The sequence below is a fragment of the Anolis carolinensis genome, chromosome 4 (genome assembly GCF_035594765.1).
Source record: "Anolis carolinensis isolate JA03-04 chromosome 4, rAnoCar3.1.pri, whole genome shotgun sequence".
Taxonomy (NCBI): domain Eukaryota; kingdom Metazoa; phylum Chordata; class Lepidosauria; order Squamata; family Dactyloidae; genus Anolis; species Anolis carolinensis.
The window spans coordinates 131,714,135-131,740,316 of record NC_085844.1 but is presented as its reverse complement, the minus strand read 5'-3'; the positions used below and the strand labels follow the sequence as shown (position 1 = coordinate 131,740,316).

The window sequence follows — 26,182 nt, the reverse complement described above, 5'->3', positions numbered from 1 at the left end:
CACTGGGCTGAGTGGGTTGCTAGGAGACCAAGTGGGCGGAGCTTAGCCTTGTAACTGGCAGCAATTGGATAAAAACAATTATTCCTCTCCCTCTAATTAGGACTTGATTTTTATTTTATTTTTGTTGTCAGAACCTAGGGGCAAGGATGGTGGGTTGTGTTGCCAAATTTCTAGGTTCTGGGGCTTGTACTTTTGTTGTTTAGTGGGAGGAACGGACACCATTACTCTTATATATATATATATATATATATATATATATATATAGTGAATATTTTTGTGAAAACTTTTTATGAATATTGTAATTTTTTTCACCAGCCCCAGAATCCTGCAGGATACAGCAACCAGTTTTGCAGTGTCAGATGCTCTAGCCATGAAATACCTTGTCTCGAATTCAGCGCCTGAACACATCACAGGGGCAGCCTTCCAGATGTTGCTGTATATCCCAACTCTCTCTAGCTTTAGTAGGGACGCCCAATGACAAAGGGAGGCAGGAGTGGTGGCACAGCATCTGGAGAGCCACGTAAATTGGGTTTGACACGTGTGTCACAAGATCAAGCACCAAGAGGCTCCAGGATTGCTTCTAGGGGGTGGGAGGAGGGGGAGGAGGAAGGGGGCGTGGCCATGGCGCTCCACTCTGTGGGAAGGTGGGCGGGGCTGGCCAGGCAGGCGCTTTATTGGTCGCCGGGGCGGCGCTCCTCTCTCTCTCTCTCTTTCTTTCTCCTCCGGCAGCTCCAGCCGCAGCGCCGAAAGGCAAGGCAAGGCAAAGCAAAGCTAGACGGAGGGGAGGATGGCGGCTCCGAAGGCGGCGGCCTCGCTCTTGCGCAAAGTGCTGATCAGCGACAGCCTGGACCCCTGCTGCAAGCAGATCCTGCAGGCGGCCGGCATCTCCGCCCTGGAGAAGTCCGGCCTCAGCAAGGAGCAGCTTCTGGCGGAGATCAAGGTGAGTGATTCACCCAAAGAGGAGGAGCAGACCCCATTCCCCTCTTTGTACGTAGACCCTTCCCTTCCCAGCACGAAATATGGAGCTTTCCGCTTCTTCTTGAGCTCCCGACCGGAGTCCGCCTCCCAGCGCCGAGCGAAGGAACTTGGCAAACTTTCAGAGAGCACCTCGTTCTGGTTAAACACTAGCAGAAGAGCCTGTCCTTACTTTGAGAGTGGATCCTAGTGACAAAGGCTGGGTCTCCAGCACTGCCCTGTATCCTAGGATCTGATCCCAGATGATCAAGTAGTGCATACTCATACAATCCCAGTTCAAAGCAGATAATTTGGGATCAGATCCTGGGATATAGGGCAGTGTAAATCCGGCCTAAGAGCGGTAGAGCTCTGTATCTCGGTCTGGTCTGGCTGTTTTGGGGGAAAACAGGCTCCAACCATCGTTTTTTTACTTACTATATGCAGTAGACTCTCATTTATCCAACCTTCGCTTATCCAACATTCTGTATTATCCAATGCAGTCTGCCTTTTAATAGTCAGTGTTTTGGTAGTCAATATTTTCAATACATTGTGGTGTTTTGGGGCTAATTTCGTAAATACAGCAATCACTACACAATGTTACCATGTATTGGACTGCTTTTTCTGTTGATTTGTCGTAAAACATGATGTTTTGGTTCTTAATTTGTAAAACCAGAAGGTAATTTGACATTTAATAGGCTTTTCCTTAATCTCTCCTTACTATCCAACATTTTTGTTTATCCAATGTTCTGTCGACCTGTTTATGTTGGATAAGTGAGAGACTATTGTATATATACTGTAGAGTCTCATTTATCCAACATAAACGGGCCGGCAAAACATTGGATAAGCGAATATGTTGGATAATAAGGAGAGATTAAGGAGAAGCCTATTAAACATCAAATTAGGTTATGATTTTACAAATTAAGCACCCAAAACATCATGTTATACAACAAATTTGACAGAAAAAGTAGTTCAATAGGCAGTAATGCTACGTAGTACTTACTGTATTTACAAATTTGGCACCAAAATATCACGATGTATTGAAAACATTGGCTACAAAAATGCATTGGATAATCCAGAATGTTGGACAAGCGAATGTTGGATAAGTGAGACTCTACTGTACTAGCTTGGGGACCTGGCAGGGCCCGGATTATTAGAAAAAGGCATTGTTTGTTTTGGAATGTTAGGTCGTATCACTGAAGTTTGGTCCAGATCCGTCGTTGGCTGAGTTCAGTGCTGTCTGGATAAGGGTGAACTACAACTCCCAGATTTCCAGGGCAATCGCCTCCAAACACTAACAGTATTCGCAGTTGGCCATGTTGGGTCTTTGTGCCAAGTTTAGTCCAAATCCGCCATTGGCTGGGTTCAGGACTCGCTGGAAAAGGGTGAACTACAACTCCCAGATCTGAGGTCAATCACCCCCAAATCAGACCCATATGCACAGTGGGCCATTTTGGTTCTGTGCGCCAAATTTGGTCCAGATCTGACGTCAGCTGGTTTCGGTGTTTTCTGGATGTAGGTGAACTATAACTCCCAAAATCAAGGTCCATTCCCACTAAGCCCTGCAGTATGTTCAGTTGGTCACGGGACTTCTCTGTGCCAAGTTTGGTCCCACTCCATTGTTGGTGGGGGTCACAGTATCAGTGAAGGTGCCACAAGTCCCATTATCCATGGCAAGTTTGGTCCAGATCCATCGTTGGTTGGATTACAAGTACAACTCTTGTAAATCATGGTGAATTCTCCCCAAACCTCTTGTTCAGTTGCTGATCCATTCCTCTGTTAACTGTGTGCCATAGGAGAGGGTAGGAAAGGGTTAAGGTAGAGGCAGTGGGCGGGGTCATGCAAATTAAGGAACCCTGGGATGCTCATTCTGGATATGATGAAATTGTCCTTGCATGAAAGCCTTCACTTGGGTGGGAGGCAGAATAGTGTTTGTACAGGACCTTGGCAGGGTTTGGGCTACATGTTTACGGTGCTCACTAACCTGCCTGTCAGTGGAGGGAGGGCCATTGGTGTCTTCTGCTCAGTGGGAACTATAGCTTTTTGTGGAGTCTGATATTGGCAGCCCTTCACAGATCAAGCTCTGCTATGTTCACATTCTGTTGGTAACTTTGCACGCCCTCTTTTGTGTTCTTGTTCAAATGAATGGAAAAGATACTGCAATCTTAGGCATATTGCAGATGGCAGAATTTTAACCTCTGGATGAAATGCTCCCTATAGCTACATTCCCGAGGGAGCAGAGCTCTTGTCTTTCCCCATCAAAGTAATGGTGTTCTTGGAAATCTGCCCAGTTAGTCCCCATTTGCTTTTGCAGCTCACCAAACTGTGTGCTTTGCTCTTTTGAACTCAGCCGGAGCCAGTGGCATTTGCCAGCTTAGCTCCAGTCCTTCATCAACATATGATCATATTGTGATTCTAGGCATAGTGAAGTGTGAGCAATAATATGCTGGGAACAAGCAAGGTTGTCTCTCACACAGACGTTTTGGGACCCCACTGCTGTTGAAATGCTTAGGGTGCTTTGTAGTCACCTGCAGTATTGGAAATCCTTCAATTGAGGAATTAGAAATGCTTAAAGGGTCTTCTGAACATCCCAAATTAAATTATCATTGTGGACCACTCTAACAACCCCATGTCAGCAGTTTCAACAGAAAGGACAAAACCATGAAAATGAACAAAATCTGGCTAGCAGTACAGTAGAGTCTCACTTATTCAACATTCGCTTATCCAACATTCTGGATTATCCAACGCATTTATGTAGTCAATGTTTTCAATACATCGTGATATTTTGGTGCTAAATTTGTAAATACAGTAAGTACTATGTAGCATTACTGCCTATTGAAGTATTTTTTCTGTCATATTTGTTGTATAACATGATGTTTTTGGTGCTTAATTTGTAAATTCATAACCTAATTTGATGTTTAATAGGCTTTTCCTTAATCTCTCATTATCCAAGATATTCAGTTATCCAAGCTTCTGCCGGCCCGTTTAGCTTGGATAAGTGAGACTCTACTGTATTAAAAAACTCTAAAATCAGGACAGTAAATAAAGAACCACACTAAGAAAACAGGGGAATTCTAGGCATGAAACAATCAGGGCCAGCGACCACCTCTCAACAAAGGATTCCCCCAGGTAGGAAGCAGCCAGGCTTTGAAGCTGCAAAGCCATTCAATGCTAATCAAGGTGGTCAATTACAACATTCACACTTGCCTCAAACAGACAAGAATTCTTTCTCCCACCCTGGACATTTCACAGACATATATAAACCCCACTTGCCTAGTTTCCAACAGACCTCAAAACCTCTGAGGATGCCTGCCATGGATGTGGGCGAAATGTCAGGAAAGAATGCTTCTGGAACATGGCCAAACTCACAGCAACCCACTCAATTATTATTGTTGGTACACACACAGGCAAAGTTGCATCCCTTAAGAGAACTGGTGGTAGAGTTTTTTGCAACATGAAACATATTGTACAGGCCAGCACAAAACAAGTCAAGCTCTGTGTATTCAGTAGGAAGATAAAATATTTTCCCCAAATCCCAAACGTTTACTCTCACCACCTGAACGTTTTAGTGAAGTCTTTCCTGGGGGTACATTAAAAAGAAGAGGTTTCACAGTGATTTTGTTTGCAAGGTTGGGGGTCAGGTAAATGTTTCTGAATAATATATTTTTTTCTCAAGACTAAAAAGTTAATTAAGAATGAATGCTGTACCTAATTTAAATCAAAACCTGTATAAACATGTATAGTTGAAATACTGCTAAGAACATATTTAGGCAAATATCAAGCATGCTAAAACTCAGATGTTAACAATTGGATGCTTTCATTTTTCTTTGTAAAAAAAAATCAAATGTAAAAATATTATTTCCCAAAATATATAAAACTCTGAGTGAATTCCAAAACGAATTGTATTGATCATTGACATTCAAACCACATACTCGGTGCGTTCCATGTGGCTGGATTGGATCCAGATTTGTGGTTTTGTTAAAGGAAAGGCTCCTTCCCTTCACAGATGGCATCAGGATCCAATGGAAGCAAAACAAATACTTAATTGTTGGCAGCTTGTTTCCACTAGAGGACTATTGAGAAAGTTCCAAGGTCCCAACATGTGACAGGAGACTTGCTTGTGTGCTGAAAAGGGGGGAGACTGTGCTAAAGAAGCACAGTGTGTCCTTCTTCCCCACTTATTTGGGGGTTGGGGTGAGGCTTATCTGGGAGCTTGTGGAATTGCATAGAAACGTGCCTTTGCTTGTCTAGTCTTAATTGGTATAGTTATTCTTCCTCCAAATGTGCTAGCATTTGCTCCTTTCTGCTCCCCAGGCAAGGTACTAGCTGATTTCATTCCTGTATAAACTAATGTGCATTTCCTATAGCTTGGAAATTGAAATTGAAGATGTGGAAATTTCTTTCTAGATCCAGAACTAAACCAAACTCATATAGTAAAGGCAAAGTTTTCCCCTTGATGGTAAATTTAGTTGTGTCCAACTCTAGGGGGTGGTGGTCATTTCCATTTCTAAGGCGAAGAGCCGGTGTTGGTCCATAGACGCCTCCTAGGTCATGTGGCTGGCATGACTGCATGGAGTGTTGTTACCTTCCCACCAAAGCGGTACCTATTGATTTACTCACATTTGCATGTTTTCGAACTGCTAGGTTGGCAGAAGCTGGGGCTAACAATAGGAGCTCACCCCGTCTGCAGATTTGAATTGCTGACCTTCCAGTCAACGAGTTATACAGCTTAGTGATTTAACCCACTACACCACCACGGCCCCAACTGAACTCATACAGAGAAGATATTCTAAAAAGTTAAGGCCTATAGGTCAAAACTAGGACCCTGAGATGAGCCTCGAAGGTAAACAACATAGACAAACATTACAGTGCTCTTGGTAGCCAACTCCTCTTATAAAGGCAGACTGACATCTTCTGTCACTCTTGGAGCTTTGGATGAAACGTCAATGGCAGCTTCAGGCAGAGCGCACTTTGGCAGTTTAATAAGTAACTGGAATTAACGATTTAGACGTCTCAATTGTCATGTCTTGATTTGCTGTCTGTTCTGTTTTAACCTGAATATGAGATCCTGGAGTTCTGGTTTGGCATGTAGCTGTTAAGTGAATAGGAGGGAGGCAGCCAGCAAGACATAGCTTCCTCGTGTCTCATTTCTTGAAGCCGTGGGAGCCCCTCCACTACCTTCAGCTGTCATTCTGCTGGCCATTGAATGGGAGAGAGGCAGCTAGCAAGAGACAACTACATTGTGTCATGTGTATAATGTGAATAAGAAGCCCTCAAGGGCAGAACAGGCAATGATACATGGCACATGTTACAATTGTTGTGAAGGTGAATGAAGGATGCAACAGATAAGAAACTACTGATCATCATGGTATCCATGCCACTGGATTAGAACCCTTTTTTGTGAAGATTATTTGTTGACCGCTGTGCACTGATCCGCACATAGAAAACAAATTCGCACACATCTTCCAAACAAACCAAAACCAACAAAAGTCCCATGGCAATCGGTAAATGGTGATACAGGCGAGACTGAAATCCGAAAGCCCCTAGCTATGGATCGGCTCATAAGCAGTGGATATGAATTCAGTCATTCTAATTTGCTCCATGCAGTCATGCTGGCCACATGACCTAGGAGGTGTCTACGGACAAGGCCAGCTCTTCGGCTTAGAAATGGAGATGAGCACCAACCCCCAGAGTCGGACATTAAGGTTTTCCTTAATGTCAAAGGAAAACCTTAAACTATTAATCTGCCGTCAAGAATCTACCTTTGGATGACCATAATAATTGGCCATGAGTGATTGCCTATAACAATCAGTACTACAGAATGCAGCTATCTAGAAGAAAAGGATTGTGGAACTGGATCACTTAGCTTTGAGGTGTGGGTTCATTTTTTCCGCTGATCATATTATCTAATCTGGATTTCATTGCATCATTGAGATCTGTTTTCAATCTATACTGATAGTAGAGCTGTGAAAGGGTTTGCCATTCATCCTGCTTTGTATCTTGAGGATCATGGGACTACCTTTCTGCAGTGGTCGGATTGCATGCTCCTGTGAGATGAGATTATGCTGGCAGTAGTATTGCTGTTAGTAGAGTCTGCTGGCTCCTTAGCAAACGGTTCTGCTGAGGAGCCAGGCTATTTTTATAAGCATTTTTTTATTTTATCATAATTCAATACATTCATTATAATCTGAGGAGCCAGACTAAATGTGCCAAACAGCTAGTAGGAAGTCGTATTTTGGAGGTGACACTGGTGGAAGATCTCCCAAAGACAGTGGTAGTGGCACTGTAACTAACACTTGTCCGCACTCCACAAAGAAAGGTGCAGCAAACCACCTTTTGCACGCACCTTGTAAGACAAACTAAAATAAAACAAGAAATATGCAAGAAGATTAAAGTCTCAGGTTGGACAGCACTCAGCAAACTACTGAAATACAGCAGAGATCAACTATGAGTAGCTCGCAAGCTCAGTTGGTGGGGACGAGTAGTTACCCCTAGTAGTTTCAGTAGTTGCTCCCAGGATCTGGAACTCCCTCCCGGGGGAGATCAGGCAGGCACCCACCCTTGCTTCTTTTAAAAAGCAGCTTAAAACTTGTCTTTTTCCTGCACATTTGAATAACTGAGTCCCCATGACCAAAAGTCAGAACAATACACCTTCTTTTGCACAGGTCCCTTTATTCATAACAAATTGGTCGGCCGTCTCCCACCCCTTCAGTCCAGGAATGTTTACACTTTGTCCTTTGACCCAAAGCACTTTAGAACTATATTATTGCACCTTAGCTTACGTGGCCCCTCCATGCCATCCCCTCCACCAACCTGGTGGTCCATTTTATTTTATTTTATTTTATTTTTAACAGATTTTATTTTTAACTGATTTATATGTTAATTATGATTTACTGTATTGTTTTGGTTAAGGTAACTGTTTTGTATAACTGCTGATTTTACTGTGTTTGTATTGAAATGTGTTTTAACTGATTTACTGTTTTGTATTTTCGGGATTCTGACGCATGTATCCGCCCAGAGTCCCTGCCTGGAGATGGTGGCCGGGTAGAAAAATAAAGTTACTTACTTACTAGCGCTGTGGAATTCCACAATCCAAATGCTAAATGAAAATCTGGGAAGTTGATTTTTTTTTTTTTGGCCCTGAATGTTGGATGCACTGGCAGGCCTGCTGTGTCCTCAGAGAAGCCTCAAAAGGTGGGGGAATGATTCAGGGGGTGAAAACAGAGATGTTGGAAGTGCAGAGGAGGAAAGTGAACACTGGACATTCCAACAAAGTATGCAGATCTGAAAGGTTTTTGCAGAAAAAGAGAGTGATGTATTACCTTACTTTGTAAATCAGACTGTGTAATTGAATTGGAACCAGGGGCCCAGCTGCCAAAATTGAATTTGCATTCTATGACCCCTCCGGAAATTACTGTCTTAAGGGAATTTATTGACTAGAACTTGGTGAGGGAATTTCTATACCCTTCTACATCAACTGTGGTAGCTCCAGAGAGAGAGAAAAAATGTGTCTTTGAGACTGGCCAATAATTACTGTAGATTAAATTCTATTTGTGCCTCAAACAAATAACACTAATCCACTAATTAAATACTTAGCTGCTGGGAAGATTTTCATCAAGGTGGATCTGAGAGGCTTATTTTTGAGTAAGAATCTGCCAGTCTTGAGTTAGAGACTGAATCTACACTTTGATATAATCCAGCTTCCGAATCCAGATTATCTGCTTTGAACTGGATTATATGAGTCTACACTGCCATATAATCCAATTCAAAGCAGATAATCTGGATTCAGAAACTGGATAATACGGGGCCTAAGACTGTCTTTAAATACGCTGTTGGGTCATCTGAATAATTTTTCATACCTTTTGGGCTCATGGGAGTGCCTGATCGTATTTGATAACTGAGATTCTTCATAAGTTTTTATATAAGGGAATGTTGGTATATCTAAATGATATGCTTATGACTCTGAAAATTACAAATCCCATGTTCATCTGATGTGGAACGTATAAGGAAATATTCGACTGCTAGCTCTTCGTAAAACTGTCTTACTGTATTTCATCGAATCTAAGGTGGACTTTTTTTAGTTTAAAAGCCTTCAGAAACGGGCTGTGCCATTAAAATTGTCTTACCTCCGAGAGAGGAGGAGGAGGAGGGCTTCAGGTCTGATTGCCCACTTCCTTTGGGGAGAGAGGGAGGGTTATAAATAAAGTCTTATTGTTGTTGTTGTTATTTTAGGACTATGATGGGCTGATTGTACGCTCAGCAACCAAAGTGACTGCAGACGTTATAAATGCTGCTGCGAAACTACAGGTCATTGGGAGAGCCGGCACTGGTGTTGACAATGTGGATGTTGATGCTGCTACAAGGAAGGGGATCCTGGTCATGAAGTAAGGTGCCAGAGAGCTTCTCAAGTGGGTAGATGTGACTCAGGCCCTTTCTGCCCTATCCTTATATCCCAGGGTCAGATCCCAGAATATCTGTTTATCCTAGAATATAGGGCAGTGGAGACTCATATAATCCAGTTCAAAGCAGATAACCTGGGATCAGATCCTGGGATATAAGGGCAGTGCAGAAGGAAAAAAACACTATGTAAAATGGAACCAAGAACCTGATTTTGTTTCTGCTATGTGCTAGAGAAGAGCATGTTGATGGTTGTAGAAATAAATAAATAGAATCAAGATAAACCCTGCAATATAATAAAATGTCACTCAAACTTGTGCAACAGGTAACTTTAGTTCAAAACTTTAAACAGGGCAACAATATATACAGCAGTTTTTTGAATTCACACAGAGAACAATAGGAATAAACAGTCCCTTTAAATATGCCTCATTTGCCTTATAAATAATCAGGCTTCAGAGAGTATGGCAGCCATTTCCTTCCTGGCCATTTTCAGTCAGCTGCTCTCCTCCCTCTCCTAGATGAAAGTGGCAGTTAAAACCGTTTGCCTCAACACAAGCTAGAAGCAACAGCCAATTGGAATTCTGGCTCCTGACTGGCTCAGCCAATCAGCTGTCACCACATGCCCTTTCCAGTTAACTCACCACGTCATGGTGCCTCTTTTACAAGCCCTCACAGAGCAGAGGCCTGACCCTTGAGACACTTGAGTATGGTTTCCCCTGACATTAAGTCTAGTCGTGTCCGACTCTGGGGGTTGGTGCTATTTCAACTACTTTCTCTAACATATTTTGATTTTCCTTCTCAGCACACCCACTGGCAACAGCCTCAGTGCAGCAGAGCTGACCTGCGGAATGATCATGAGCCTGGCCAGGTAAATGACATGGCTTCTTTTAAATTTTATTTAATTACAAGTTGGTATGTTGTGTGTATTACAAGTTGGTCTTTCTGACATTTCGGCTGCATCTGTGGCTGGCATCTTCAGCTGGTCTGGTGTACTACTACTACTACTAATATAAAACTGTATATGTATCCCACCACCATCTCTCCGAAGGGACTTGGAGCAGCTCACAAAAGCACTCAATAGTGCAGCAGTACACAAAATACAGTAAGATTCATAGACATATAAATCAATAATAATAAAGGTTTACAAAACAAATTTACATAAAACATCATATAAAACCCTACTGATTTAAAACATTCAATAAAATGCAGACTGTATACAATGTCAATCCCATAAAGTACTTCACAGTGTCCTCGACTTTTTTTGGACACAGGACTTCAGTTCATGTTAGCATGACTCCCAGAGCCAAAGTTACTTTATGGGGTACTGGGAAATTTCTTTTTAAATCCTTAATTGTTATAAACAACATACCACTATTATTTCAGGCAAATCCCACAGGCTGCAGCTTCAATGAAGGAGGGAAAATGGGATCGCAAAAAGGTAAGAAGCTGGTGCCTTCTCTTTCTCTTGCTACTTTGTGGTGTTGCTGGCTAGGAGGGACACATACATAGATGAGGGTTTGTTCACATTGGTTATACATTTTTTTTCTTAGTTCATGGGAATGGAGCTTGAAGGGAAGACCCTGGGTATTCTAGGCCTGGGCAGAATTGGCCGAGAAGTGGCTCTCCGGATGCAGTCCTTTGGTATGAAGGTAAGATGCAGTCCATGAAGGTGAAGTGACAGTTGGTCACAGGAAGAAACAGGTCTGCTGCCTTGGCTGCTGATTTCTTGTATGTGATGATAGGTAGGATATGAAAAATCTCAGCTGTTTCAAAGTGCTCTCTCTTTCTCTCCTCTTCACTTTCCCATGTCATTAGACTATTGGCTATGACCCCATCATCACTCCTGCAGAGTCTGCTGCCTTTGGTGTGGAGCAGCTGCCCTTGGAACAGATCTGGCCACTGTGTGATTTCATCACAGTCCACACCCCGCTCTTGCCTTCCACCACAGGTAGGGATTGCTACTTGGCCCTGTAAGAAGGTATCTCCTCCTAGGATGCTGGTCTTCAAATATGGACATTGTCCTCCCTGGTAGCTAGTGGAAAGGGCATGTGGGCCACAGCTGATCCAACATCAGATCTGTGCGAGGGTTTCGGGAATGGGAGCAAAACTACACATGTTTGCTGAGAGACCAAGACATCCTGCTTGGAGGTGGGGAGGAAACTGAAGAAGCAGAATGAATTTTGCAGATAGGATTGGAGAAGGCAGCTCATAGTTGTGAGGGGGTCCCAAGAGCACTGGGAATGTTGGCTCTGAACTCAAAATATTCAGATGGGAGAGGTTGGGTTTTGCACTGCTAATTAAGGCCCTTTCCACACAACTGTATGAAATCCACATTGAGCTGGATTATAAGGCAGTGTGGACACAGATAATCCAGTTCAAAGCGGATATTGTGGATTATCTGCCTTAATATTCGGGGTTATATAGCTGTGTGGAAGGACTTTAAAAGTCTGCACCAAGATTAGGTGGGAACCAGCTATAGAGATCCTGCTGACTAGAAGGTTGGCAGTTCAAGCCGGGATTGGGGGTGAGCTTCTCACGTCAGCCCCAGCTCCTGCCTACCTAGCAGTTTAAAAACAACAATGTAAATAGATAAATAAGTACCACTTTGGCGGGGAGGTAAAAGGCACCCTGAAAAACATGCCGGTAAAATCCAACCAGGAAGGCGTCCATGGACGACAGGTTCCTCGATGTGGAAAAATGAAATAACAGCATCTCCCCATAACAGAGTCTAGCACAGCCGGATGTCAGAGATGGAAAGAGGGAAGCCTTGCCTCTGTTTATGTATTGCCTGTCTTTGTCAGTTAACAGCATTGAATGTTTGCCATATATGTACCTGTAATCCTCTCTGAGTCCCCTCGGGGAGATAGAGTGGAATATAAATAAAGTATATTATTATTATTATCTATTATCTATTATTATCATTTATTTTATTATGACACAGCAAACAAGATAGATATGCTGGATTTCATATCACAAAATCACAAGTCAAACACTTCCCAAGTGTCTAGGACTGTGTGATGTATTTTCGGATGATGCATGCAGATCCCAGCAGGATGGCCTTTTGCAGTTGGCAGATCATAATTTTGTCATTATTATTATTATTATTTTTATTATTGTTGTGGAGAGAATGGGAACCTTGAAAAATAAAAAGACTTTTACTTGACATAATCCTGTTGTTGCTCTTGAAGAGGAGTTGGGGCTGTTCTTTTCCATTTTAACTTCAGAAACGCCCCTAGGTTTTGTAGTATGCTTTTCAGGCCCCATGTACACTGCCATATAATGCAGTTCAGTGCAGTTAAGCTGCATTATGAAACTGCATTGTATGGCAGTATAGATGAGGCCAAAGTCATTTCTGACTTTTGGTGATGCTAAGGTGAACTTCCCAAAGGTTCTTTTGGAGGAATTTGTTCGGCGGGGGTCTGCCATCGCCTTCCCCTGAGGCTGAGAGTGTGGCCCTGGTTACCCAGAGGCATTTAATGACAGAGTAGAGATTCGGACCCTGAACTCTAGAGTCATAGTTGAACGCTCAAACCACTGCACCATGCTGGCTCTTCTTGGCATTGCTATGGACTGTCAACTACATCTCTGTGGTATTGAGGAATAATGTTTTTAAAAGAAAAAAAGAAAATTTGGAAGGGGTGCTTTGTGAGACTTTAACTGATAAGATAAGTGAACTCCACCAGTAAGTGTTAAGGCTACAATGGACCTGAAGGGTACTTGCTTCTTTCATTGCTCTTTCCTTTTTTAGGGCTTCTGAATGACTCCACTTTTGCCAAGTGCCGCCCTGGGGTCCAGGTGATCAACTGTGCCCGTGGGGGCATTGTAGATGAGGGGGCCCTTCTGCGAGCCCTCCAGTCTGGCCAATGTGGAGGAGCAGCTTTAGATGTTTTCACAGAGGTAAGCTTTTGGGATACTTAGTGTCCTCCACGGGGTGATGGTGGAATTAGGGAGCTGTGGTGCTTGAAGCTCACATGCAAACCCAGCTTTTACTTTTGCTTTATTGGCTGTAATTTAAAAAATCTAATAAGATAATTTATTATATTATTGAACCCACTGTCACCTATATCCTTATCATTTGTGAGCTTTCATGAGCTAGGTATGTATGTGCTATGACCAGAGCAGACAGAGACTTGCAGTGCACAGACTCTAGATTTCCCCCTATGAACCTGCACGACCTCTTCGCTCGTCGGGGGAGGCCCTCCTCTCGCTCCCACCACCTTCACAATCACGGCTGGTGGGGACGAGAGAGAGGGCCTTCTCCATTGTGGCCCCTCGATTCTGGAACTCGCTCCCCGGGGAGATTAGGCAGGTCCCTACCCTCCTCTCCTTTCGGACAAGCCTGAAGACTTGGCTCTTCCGGGAGGCTTTTGGTGACTGATCTCTGTATGATCGACCTGTTGTCCATTACAGTGAATGCCCCAGTATTATAATGGCACTTTATAGCCACCATAGCTGAGTAACTTCCTTCCCTTGAGGACATGATTTATTTGCACTTTTAGCACTTTGGCCTAGATTCTTTGAACCTAATCCATGATTTTAACATTTTATCTTGTATGTGGTTTTTATGACTTTTGTTTTTATTGTTCTGTTCGGGCTTGGCCCCATGTAAGCCGCCCCGAGTCCCTTCGGAGAGATGGGGCGGGATATAAGAATAAAATTATTATTATTATTATTATTATTATTATTATTATTGTTATTATATGATTGAAACATGGTGATAGAAAGGCCACTATCCTTGGATAGTGAGGGATGACAAATCTGGAAGTGCCACCATGGTCAATTCTTGCTCTTTCAGGCAGTATGCAGTCCTATTGATAGACTCCCTGGGCTTTGGGCCTGGAAACAACTTACCTACAGAATCTCTGCCTTACTTAAGTCCAGCCTGAGTTGTTGATCTAGGCCTGGAGAATGCAATGTTGCAGCTCAGGGGGTTGTGGAGGGGAAGCAGCACTTTCTGATCAGCCTGGTTGTTTCATTCCCAATAGGAACCACCCAAGGACAAGGACTTGGTGAACCATCCCAATGTAATCAGCTGCCCTCATCTGGGTGCCAATACCCGAGAAGCTCAGAGCCGTTGCGGCAAGGAGATTGCCATGCAGTTTGTGGACTTAGCCCAGGGCAAGGCACTCGTTGGCACTGTGAGTTCTGCTCTTACACTGCTTAATGTTTCTCTATTTGTCCAGCATATTTCAAATTGCAAACATACGTTTAACGGTTTGTTTCAATCTGTTTTTAATTTTGTTTCTAAAACTTGACCTTTGTATCATTTTCTAAACTGGAAAAGAGTTGAAGTCTTGACAATCTTTATGCTCTTTATATTTGCAAAAGTTCTCCAGTAGTTAGAAAACAAAATACAAGAGAGAAGGCTTGCCGAGCAATGTTGCTGAATTACAACATGTCTGTTTTGCTTGTAAAGAAACAGAGCCATATTAAAAGGCATTATACTCCATTGCAGAATCCACTGATTAACTGCCAGCACTGTTGTTTGTCAAATTACCTTTACATGAAATTGATCAACATATAGACAACGTTGACTGGCCAAATTGGGAGATCAGATGAGCTCTGAAATTTACTTTACCATGCAAAGATCAATCTTGCAGTGGGTCACCAATAACTTCAAAAGAAGGTCTTGGTTGAAATTGAAGCCTCTTCCACAAAGCTGAATAAAATTGTCTGCTTTGAACTGGGATATATGGCAGTGTGGACTCAGAAACCCAGTTCAAAGCAGACATTGTGAGATTTTTTGCCTTGATATTCTGGCTGTGTGGAAAGGCCCTTGGTGGGGAACACTCACCCTTGTGTCTGCCTCGGTCTTTTGATCCTAATCCTGCAAACTGGAACAAATTGGATTTCTCTATTATGGGCTAGTCATCCTATAATCACACTTATGCTCCTGTTCTTCCTTCCTTCAGGTGAATGGGCAAGCTCTCACCAGTGCATATGCACCCCAGACAAAGCCCTGGATTGCACTGGCTAGAGCTCTGGGAACTCTGTTGCGTGCACTGACCCACCAAGTGAATGGCAATGTGCAGGTTGTCACCCATGGTGAGATGAGAGATCTAGGAGTAGTCTTGGCTTCAGTCTTGGCTTTTTTTAATATATACATTTCTTCACTTATCTGCCTCTGTTCTCTCATCTCCCCTTACTTGAGCTAATCATGTGTGTATTTTCAATATAATGTCTTTTCTGAGATCTTGCCACCTATTCCTTTCAAGCCACCTGCTGTAACAGGGATGGCTAAAATGTGTCGTTAGAAATGAAAATCAAGAATCCCAGGGAGCTGGATTCAATCTGTACCCAGTATTTCATTGTGTACATGTGCAGGAAGACAGACTACACATTTAGTCCAACTCACCTGACACACTCTTTTGCTTCCCTCTTCATTCTCAGCTTTTTTCCTCTGCTTGGAAGTGTTTATTTCTTTAAATTTCCCTTGCTAACAAAATTCCCTAACCTATATGCATTCATAACAACATGGTTTTTCCCTATTTCTGTTTTCTGTGGTTTTGTAAAATAACTTTTCTTTTCATAGTCTTTACAGCAATTACTCTCTCCTGACTTGCTGTGATGCAAAATAGAGAAGGAATTTAGTGTAAGGTAGCATGTGAGCCCCCATGGTGCAATGGGTTAAACCTCTGAACTGTGGAACTTGCTGACTGAAAGGTTGGCAGTTCAAATCCGTTGAGCGGGGTGAGCTCCTGCTATTAGCCCCACCTTCTGCCAACATAGCAGTTCGAAAACATGCAAATGTGAGTAGATCAATAGGTACTGCTCTGACAGGAGCAGTAGTACCTATTGATCTACTCCATGCAGTCATGCTGGCCACATGACCTAGGAGGTGTCTACAGCTGGTTCTACAGCTTAGAAATAGAGATGAGCACCAACCCACAGAGTTGGACACGACTAGACTTAATGTCAGGGGAAAGCCTTTACCTTTTTAGCATGTGAGAAGTATGTAGCAGCTGCTACTTCTACAAGGGCAATTGATTTTCCATTGGGCCTGCTTCTGTCGCCTTAATAGCAGTCTGACAGTTAAGTGGGTGAAGCTTCCCCACGATTAATTCTATATAAATTCAGCTGCATAGATTAAATGTGTATATGTTATACATTTTATTTTGTTCTGTTTGTATCCTGCCTTTCTCCCAGCATGGGATCCAAAGCAGTGTATCCTTGTGTTCCTTCAAGTCGTTTTTGACTCATGGATACTGTAAGGCAGTGGTTCTCAACCTGGGGTCCCCAGATGTTTTTGGCCTTCAACTCCCAGAAATCCTAACAGCTGGTAAACTGGCTGGGATTTCTGGGAGTTATAGACCCAAACACCTGGGGACCCACATCTTGAGAACCACTGCCGTAAGGGGAATTGGCAAGATTGGCTTAGAAGAGTTATGCCTTTCCTGCAGTATCTTACTTCCACAGAAGAGTGTATCTGGCAATAGAAGACTGCATCTAAAGCACAGCTTTGGGTCAGCTCTTGGTTTTGTTGTCTCTGCCAAGAGGTAATTTGCAATGAGTGGGTACTTCTGGTATGGCTGAAGATCAATTTCTTTTCTGCTCCTGAGTGTCGGTCAGATATTAGGACTGAAGAGTGAGGAAAGGACTGATAACAGTTGTGAACAACCATATTGGTGGTTTGACCATACCTGTCATATTCACTAGGCCCAGCCTTGCAGAAGGCAAGCAGTTACCTGACTCCCGCTGTGGCAGCGGGGCTCCTCAAAGGAACAGCACAGGATGTGAACCTCGTGAACGGGCTCCTTCTGGCACAGGAAGCTGGACTGAAGGTACGTCAATTCCCCTCCCCTTCTTTCCCTCGGGCTGAGTCTTTTGTGAGGCTCTTTCTCAGGTTTGCTTTAGAACAGTGTTTCTCAACCCGTGGGTCCCCAGGTGTTTTGGCCTACAACTCCCAGAAATCCCAGCCAGTTTACCAACTGTTAAGATTTCTGGGAGTTGAAGATTGTACAATAGGACGCCATGCTGTTTTTTCTGATGTTACTTTCCTCACAGAGGTTTGTAACAGCTGTAGTGCCTGGTGTCGTGCTTCTTGTTCCCATCATAGAAGTTGCTCACTTTTTTGCTGAGTGCTGCCAAGTGTCATGATGCCAGGGCTCTGCCAGTACGCAGGCAGAGGTGAACCAAAACAAACACCCAACTTGTGTTACACTGTTTAATTAAAGCAGCACTTACTGTCTGGCTGTTTTCAAAGTCCCAATGTAAAACATAAAGATAGCACTCAAACAAAAAATCAAAACAAAACTGATAGCAAACACCAATGCAGGTAAAGAAGACACCAGAGTTAAAAAAAAAAAGGTCTAGTCCAATAGTAAAATGCCAAGAGTTCAATGAGTCAAGTCCAAGGACCAAGAGTCTATACCATAGTCAATGGTCAGTCCAGAGTTTCCAAGAGTTCAGGAGACAAGTCAGGATACCGAAAATCCTGGGCGAAAAACCAGCAGCATCCACAGCCAAAGTAGGAGACAAATACAGTAAAGTCTCACTTATCCAACACTCGCTTATCCAACGTTCTGGATTATCCAACGCATTTTTGTAGTCAATGTTTTCAATAAATCGTGATATTTTGGTGCTAAATTTGTAAATACAGTAATTACTACATAGCATAACTGTGTATTGAACTACTTTTTCTGTCAAATTTGTTGTATAACATGATGTTTTGTTACTTAATTTGTAAAATCATAACCTAATTTGATGTGTAATAGGCTTTTCCTTAATCCCTCCTTATTATCCAACATATTTGCTTATCCAACGTTCTGCCGGCCCGTTTATGTTGGATAAGTGAGACTCTACTGTACCTTTGTCCCAAAGACCATTCTCCAGGCTAGCTCCTTATATCCAGTACAACCCAGCTGCAACCTATCTCTTGCATGCCTCCACCCTTACTTCTTTCACCTGTAACTCCTATTTACAGATTACTCAGCCCTGTAGAACTAAGACTTACATTAACCCCTTCCATCACCACCCCCAACTGGAGCCCCCGGTGTCGCAGGGGGTTAAACCCTTTGCCAGCAGGACCGATGACTTGAAGGTTGGATTGCTGACCTGAAGGTTGCCGGTTCGAATCCAATCCGGGGAGAGCGTGGATGAACTCCCTCTATCAGCTCCATTCGGGGACATGAGAGAAGCCTCCCACAATGATGGTAAAAACATCAAAAACCTCCAGGCGTCCCTCTGGGCAACGTCCTTGCAGACGGCCAATTCTCTCACACCAGAAGCAACATGAAGTTTCTCAAGTTGCTCCTGACACTTAAAAAAAATCACTATTCCCATCCACCATCAACTGTGGAACATGATACATTACACCAAGCTTGTGTCAGGAAGGGGAATTTGGAAGCATACCTCTTTACTGGTAGAAGGAACCTCACCAATTTCATCTTTTACCTCCACAGATTACCACCACTCATAATGAGAAGGCATCGGAGACAGAAGGAGGGCTGCTGCAGCTTACTGCTGTGGGTACCCCACACACACTGGTTGGCTCAGTGCAAGGCAGCATTCCTGTCCTGCATGAACTCAGCGGCTCAGCCTTCAGGCCATTTGTTCCCCTCACTGGCACACTGCTGTTCTACAGGTCCAAGGCCTCCAGTGGCAGCCTTTTATCAACAGTTATTGGTAAGGAAAGGTTCCCCTCCAGCCTATGAACCTACGTTGACATGGCAGAGCCTTAAGAGTTGGTGCTAGAGAACTCCTTGCCTCTGAACTAGTGTGCAGGGCAGTGTGCTTCTAATTGCCAGGAGCACTTCTGTTTCCAAGAAGTGTGTTGATGAGTTACACACCTGGGATGCCATTCCAACTACCTTGGGCTGCCCTTTCAATAGCATCAGCTGCAGTCTTGCTTGGAAAGGATAATCTAGCTGGGCTATATCTCTACAGCAAAGGTCCTCAAACATTTTAAGCAGAGGGCCAGTCTACAGTCCCTCAGACTGTTGGGGGCAATGCTTCTGGAACATAGCCATACAGCCTGGAAAACACTCAGCAACCCAAGATATTTTAAGATAAGAATTCAAAGGAAAATGTGGCCTTCAAAAGAAAAGGAAAATATGCAAGGAATGGCTTGTTCAGGGAGCTGACTCGGGCAATTAGGAAGCTGCATGAACTGTTTACTTTGCAAGTACCTTAGAGCATTCCTTCTGATATATGGTCAGACCTAGTATTTGCTAAGTTAGATCCTTGTGTGTTCAAAACTGGCTTGTTGAGCATTAATAGAAATCTGTCTGTATAGTTTTGCAGCTGCACGCATAACGATTGCCAGTGACTGGGAAGACAAAAAACATTAAGTACAGTAGAGTCTCACTTATCCAACACTCGCTTATCCAACGTTCTGGATTATCCAACGCATTTTTGTAGTCAATGTTTTCAATACATCGTGATATTTTGGTGCTAAATTCATAAGTACAGTAATTACTATGTAACATTACTGCATATTGAACTACTTTTTCTGTCAAATTTGTTGTATAACATGATGTTTTGGTGCTTAATTTATAAAATCATAACCTAATTTGATGTTTAATAGACCTCCTTAATCTCTCCTTATTATCCAACAAATTCGCTTATCCAACGTTCTGCTGGCCCGTTTATGTTGGATAAGTGAGACTCTACTGTATTAAAAATTGGAAGGATAAATTGTGGGATTATGCACAGATGGCCAAGATTTCTAGCAATCTGAAACAAGAAAGTCATGAAGTTTTTGAAAGAAATTGGAAGCTGGCCTTAGCATATCTGACGGGGGGATTTAAGAAATAAAAACAAGGGGAATTTATTGCATAAAATTATGCATAAACTGCATAGTTCAGTGTTGGGAGTCAAGGTAGTGGGTCACACAGGAGGTGGGTTGAGGGATAATTGTATTGTGGGTGTCAGGCTGTCTATGTATGTGTATTTGTATATGTATGTTATGTGGATTGTGGGTGCTGTACAGGTTTAAAATAAAAGTCTATAAAAATTTTTAAAAAGTGACAGGATGGGGAATATATGGCACACTGTATGTTGTGGAGCTACAGCTCCCATCACCCCAAGCCAGAATAGCCAGTTCTGAATGATGAAAGTTAAATGTCACAACTTGTGGAAGGCCACCCCCTATTTTCTTGTTCTAAAGCAGTGGTTCTCAAAGTATGTTCCATGGAGTCCCTGGGGCTCCGCAAAGAATACTGAGGGGCTCTGCGCTTCCCTCCTCCTCTCCTGCTCCAAACTCTCTTTCCTCTTTCCTACCACTCACCCCACCTCCCTTGCCACCAAAAGCCTTTCTCCCCTCCTCTTTTGGCCCCAAAAGCCTTTTTTTCTCACCTCCTTTGCCTGTTGTTAGCCCCAGTTTCTTCCAATCCAGCAGTTTGGAAACATGCAAATTTGAGTAGATTAGTAGGTACTGCTCCGGTGGGAAGGTAACTATGCTTCATGCAGGCCAGCCACATGATCTGAGAGGTGTCTATGGACAACACAGACTCTTCAGCTTAGAAATGGAGATGAGCACTACCCCTCAGAGCCGGAAGGGGAAGCCTTTACCTTTATCTATGTTATGGTTGTTTCTAGGTATTGAATGTTTGCCTTTGTGTTTGTGTTGGCTGAAATTAGCCCTGAGTTTCCTTGGGGAGATAGGGTGGAATACAAATTATTATTATTAATAATAATAATTATTATTATTATTATTATTATTATTATTGCCCTTCCACCACTCAGGGGGTGCTTTGATTGTGCAGTTCCTGCATGGCAGAAGAAGTTTGGAATGAATGGACCCTGGGGTTTCTCCTCCCCTCCTCTTCTTCTTCATTACAAAGGCTGGGTGATCATCTCTTGGGGGTGCTTTGATTGTGTTTTTCCTGCATGGCAAAAGGGGGTTAGACTGGATGGTCCTTGGGGTCTTCCACTGAAATACTATTAAGTTTATGTTGGTCAGAAAGTTTGCCTATACCTGGTATATATACATTATATATTATATTATATATAATATATAAACCTTTATTGGGGCTGCACAAGAAACTTTTGCTTCAGAAAGGGTTTTGCACCTAAAATGTTTGAGAACCCCTGTCCTAAAGTATCAATTTCCAGGAGCTACCAGTTTACATCTCCACGTAATTTTTTATTATTAAACCAGTTCCAGTCAAGGCAGGACTAGTAACCTAGGACGTGTGCACTGATTGTTGTTTAATTTGCAGGGCTGCTGGAGAAGGCCAAAGTGGAGCTGCTGTCATACCACCATTCTAGTGCTGTGAATGGACAAGCATGGGATGTCATGAGTGTATCTTCTCCTCTAGAAAACCTGCAAGAACTGAAGCAGCATGTGACAGAAGTTATTCAGGTTACACCTTAAGATGTGGAAAACCTGTGAATTTCTTTCATGTAAATGTTACACATTCCAATAAAGAGAATTTGCAGAAGCTGCCTGGTCGGTCCTTGAGCCACAGAAGCCCTGCCTAAACGACATAAACTGGAAATAAATTTTCAGTGTGGAAAACGAGACAGGAATACTTCTGCTTCAACACTGATATTTCACTATAATAATTTAATTCTGTGCTTTAAAACTTCTCAGTGTATATGGGTGGGGAGGGGGCATTGTTATGTAGGGATAGAGCCGTGGTTCTCAAACTGTGGGTCCCCAGATGTTTCGGCCTTCAACTCCCAGGAATCCTAACAGCTAATAAACTGGCTGGAATTTCTGGGAATTGTAGGCCAAAACACCTGGGGACCCACAGGTTGAGAACCACTGGGATAGAGGTACACGGAATGGCTGGCATTGACCCTACCTAGATATCTTTCACTGTAGAACAGTGTTTCTCAACCTGGGGGGTCGGGGCCTCTTGTGGGGTCATGAGGGGGGTTTCTGGGGGGTCGCCAAGGACCATCAGAAAACACATTTCTGATGGTCTTAAGAATCCAAATCCCTCAAATATTTTCTGTTGGTTCTGTGTGGGAAGTTTGGCCTAATTCTATTGTTGGTGGGGTTCAAGGGGCTTCTTGATTGTAGGTGAACTATAAATCCCAGCAATTACAACTCCCAAATGTCAAGATCAATTTTCCCCAAACTCCACCAGTGTTTACATTTGGGCATATTGAGTATCCGTGCCAAGTTTGGTCCAGATCCATCATTGTTTGGAATCCACAATGCTCTCTGGATGTAGGTGAACTACAACTCCAAAACTCAAGGTCAATGCCCACCAAACTCTTCCAGTATTTTCTGTTGGTCATGGGAGTCCTGTGTGCCAAGTTTGGTTCAATTCTATCATTGGTGGAGATCAGACTGTTCTTTGATTGTAGGTGAATTATAAATCCCAGCAACTCCTAAATGACAAAATCAATCCCCCTCCCAACCCCGCCAGTATTCAAATATGGACGTATCAGGTATTTGTGCGAAATTTGGGTCCAGTGAATGAAAATACATCCTGCATATCGGATATTTACATTACGATTCATAACAGTAGCAAAATGACAGTTATGAAGTAGCAACAGAAATAATATTATTAGGTTCACCACAACATGAGGAACTGTATTAAGGGGTCGCAGCATTAGAAAGGTTGAGAACCACTGCTGTAGAACTGCTGCAGTGTGGAACTCCCATCGTACCCTACAAAGTTGCGTCTGCCATGTATTCCCTCTTTTTCTCAGTGGAGAGACTACAGAACACATTAATTTTGCAACAAGCAGAGAATCATAGAATCATTGATGGAAGGGACCACATGGGCCATCCAGTCCAACCCTATTCTTCCATACAAGAAAAGCACAATCAAAGCATCCCCAACAGATGTCCATCTAGCCTTGGTTTAAAAACCTCCAAAGGAGGAGTTTCAACCAGACTCCAAGACAGAGAGTTCCACTGTTGAACAAGTCTCACAGTCAGGAAGTTCTTCCTAATATTCAGATAGAATCTCCTTTCCTGTAATTTGAACCCATTGCTCCGGGTCCTAGTCTCCAGGGCAGATAACAATAACAAACCTGCTCCCTCTTATTAATCTCAAATGAATCTGCAGTTCCTGCACAATGAAAAATTGCACCTAGATCTCCGAAAGATTGCTCCTAATCCTTAAGGGAGTGTTCAAGCTGTGGCCTTTGGCCTTGCCTTCTATGATCCCTGAATCTGGTGACCCATATCCACTTTTCCCTGCATTGGGAAAACAACACTCATTGATGGTTCTTGGAAGCTTTTACTTCTAAATGCATCCAGCACACCCTAGATCTCAGTTTAAACCCAGCGGGGACTAAAAGCATCCAATCTTAGAATCTAAGGAAAGTCAGCCCTGGTTATTATTTGGGTGGGGTACATTCAATAAATACCAGGTGCTGTAGGCTATAATTCAGAAGTAAGTAGCAAAGCCACCCATGAGTGGGTTGTATGTTTTCCGGGCTGTATGGCCATGTTCTAGAAGTATTTTCTCCTGACGTTTCGCCCACATCTATGGCAGGCATCCTCAGAGGTTGTGAGGTACTGTTGATACTGTTTCTGTTCTGCTGCTGCAGAACCAGTTTGGACAAGTTTTCAGCGCTGACTGAGTACTGCTGGTGGAGAGAGTTGTGTACTCAGTGAGGCCTTGCTATTTTGAGGCCTGTTTGCTGCTGAGAAAAGAGGAAGGAGAACCAGGACTGTATTCTCCTTTCTCAGATTTGTGGACTGAGAAAGGACCATTTATGAATGTGGACTTTTGTAAGTGATCAGAGGGACCATTGTAAATACTGTTTTTGATCTCTTGAAATCTGTAAAGTTCCTGTATTTTTGTTCTGCAAACCTGAGTGGCATGTTATTGTTCTGCGGGTGACTCTGGATTGCAGGCACACATAAGAGCATCCATTTATCATCATCAATCCATAACCATAATTACTACCTCCATATCACTCTGTAACTCAGTGCAGAATATGAATTTATCAGATGAGAAGTTGTCTTTTTCATGTGCTCAAAACAAGCTTGTTGGAAGTGATTTGAAGATATTATATCTGATTAATATGTTTGGGCATACTTCTGGACAATTACAGCAGTAGAACATCTATAGCTTTAGTAATAAACAAACTTGCTCAGAACAGCTTCAAAAAGAGGCTCAATGACTATCTTCTGGGTATGCTCCAGCCAGATTTTCTGCATTGAGTGGGGATGGGGGCTGAATTCAGTGGCTTAAGGGGTTCCTTCCAACTCTGTGAGTCTAAGATTTTAACTTACACTTTGTGACCTTGAAGAATTTCCTTCTTACATCAACCTTGTATCTTCTCTTCTTCTTCCCTCCATTTTTAATCACATGCATTAATAGACAAACGATCACAGAGTATCATGAATTCTGTGCTGAATAGCTCAGTTTTGTTTTTTTGTTTTTTTATTCTTGTTGGTTTTTAATACCAGCCTTCAACTTTATCTCCAAGTCAGTTAGAAATGTTTGCCATTAAGAGTTACAAACATTCAAACAGTTAGAGCTAGGACAATACTTTGAGAACTTGGCTTTTAAAAAGGAACACGAACTAGCTATAAAGCATGCCAAAGGGTTCTGCAGTTGAGTGTCTTTCCCAGCAGGAGATTGTCACAGAACTCAGCTCTTTGTATTATCTCTTATCACCGGACCATAAATATATGTGTTACACTCAGACCATTCTTTTGTAAACCAGTGAAGAAGGCACTTCCAAAAGGTGTTTAAAATAAAGGAGCTGCCATTCACAAAACAAACTGAGGAGCACAGCAGTTGCAAGCCCACAAATACAATGGCAGGGATAATAAAACAGTTGTCTGGTAGAAAATACAGACAAGAAACAGGAATGACAGGAATCCAGTAGTCATCTTCAGCAGTGTAGACATACTGTTGAGCTCTCTCTATACATCTGGGAGGCTTTAAATGGGAATAGAAATGAAATCTAGTTATTTGATAGGCTCTCCAGGATGGATCACAAGGAACACTGCTCATTAAGATCACAACATACATATAAGCTAGCTGCCATCTACTTTGGCCGCTTGTCGTAAGAAAACTACAAGGGTGTGGCTTGTATTATGTACCACACGGAATCAGGTAAGTTTAAACACTAGCCAATTCTCCTTGCCTTTCAGGAGATAATTTCTTAGAAAACAACTCTTCTGCAGCTACCAGTTGCTTTGGAGCTTCAAAAGCAAAAACTGGCCTTTGATGTCCAGTGGACAGAAAACTAAGGGGTCCTCTGTTGCTCTGCATGATCTACACCAGTGGTTCTCAACCTGGGGTCCCCAGATATTTTTGGACTACAACTCCCAGAAATCCCAGCCAGTTTACCAGCTGTTAGAATTTCTGGGAGTTGAAGGCCAAAAACATCTGGGGACCCCAGGTTGAGAACCACTGACCTACACCTATCAAGAACAGAGCAAGAGAAGATTGACCTGGATTCAACTGAATGACATGCCTGTTCCACCCTTTCATTCTGGCCTTTCCTAACCCCTCTGCATCCTCCACTTGCTTCCTTCCTCTGTTAAGATGAAGATAGAGCCCCACTTACCAATCTTAATATGAAACAAAATGATAACCAACCAATCAGCCTCAAATAAGAAAACAAGAGGTGCAACTCCTAGGAATGGCTGGTGGGACTTTTCCTTCAGGCAATGCTCCCTTCGAGTTTTCAGCTTGAGCTAAAAGCAGCTGTTGTTTCACTTGCAAACAACAGTTGATGAATGTGAGAAGATAAATGCCTGAGAAACCCGTGGTTCTCAACCTGTAGGTGCCCAGATGTTTTGGCCTTCAACTCTCAGAAATCCTAACAGCTGGTAAATTGGTTGGGATTTCTGGGAGCTGTAGGCCAAAAGACTTGGGGACCCACTGGTCTAAACAAAAACATTCAGAAGAAAAGCTGGAAAAGGGTATTCCCAGCCTTCTTGGGATTATCAATAGTACTTATT

At 42.8% G+C, this 26,182-nt stretch overlaps 2 protein-coding genes across 2 annotated transcripts in view; one reads left to right on the top strand and one right to left on the bottom strand.

Moving 5' to 3' along the window:
- The first annotated feature begins 698 nt into the window (after positions 1-698).
- On the top strand, positions 699-21,731 carry phgdh (phosphoglycerate dehydrogenase). The gene is made up of 12 exons (XM_003229041.4): positions 699-940; positions 9,184-9,335; positions 10,151-10,216; positions 10,732-10,786; positions 10,899-10,997; positions 11,164-11,296; positions 13,097-13,245; positions 14,334-14,486; positions 15,261-15,393; positions 17,005-17,129; positions 18,750-18,972; positions 21,510-21,731. The coding sequence occupies exons 1-12, from the start codon at positions 788-790 to the stop codon at positions 21,662-21,664; spliced, it is 1,596 nt and encodes a 531-aa protein (XP_003229089.1). The 5' UTR covers positions 699-787; the 3' UTR covers positions 21,665-21,731.
- Positions 21,732-24,629: 2,898 nt separating this feature from the next.
- hmgcs2 (3-hydroxy-3-methylglutaryl-CoA synthase 2) overlaps positions 24,630-26,182 on the bottom strand; it is a 29,465-nt gene continuing 27,912 nt past the window's right edge. The window contains exon 10 of the mRNA XM_003229040.4: positions 24,630-25,151. The gene's annotated coding sequence lies outside the window, so the exon portion shown is untranslated. The remainder of the gene's footprint in view (positions 25,152-26,182) is intronic.

Excerpts from the sequence above, each read along its gene's own strand:
- phgdh (XM_003229041.4), top strand. The coding sequence starts at position 788 with ATGGCGGCTCCGAAGGCGGCGGCCTCGCTCTTGCGCAAAGTGCTGATC. Across the intron at positions 941-9,183 it reads AGCTTCTGGCGGAGATCAAG|GACTATGATGGGCTGATTGT; the intron begins GTGAGTGATTCA and ends TTGTTATTTTAG. Across the intron at positions 11,297-13,096 it reads GCTCTTGCCTTCCACCACAG|GGCTTCTGAATGACTCCACT; the intron begins GTAGGGATTGCT and ends TTCCTTTTTTAG.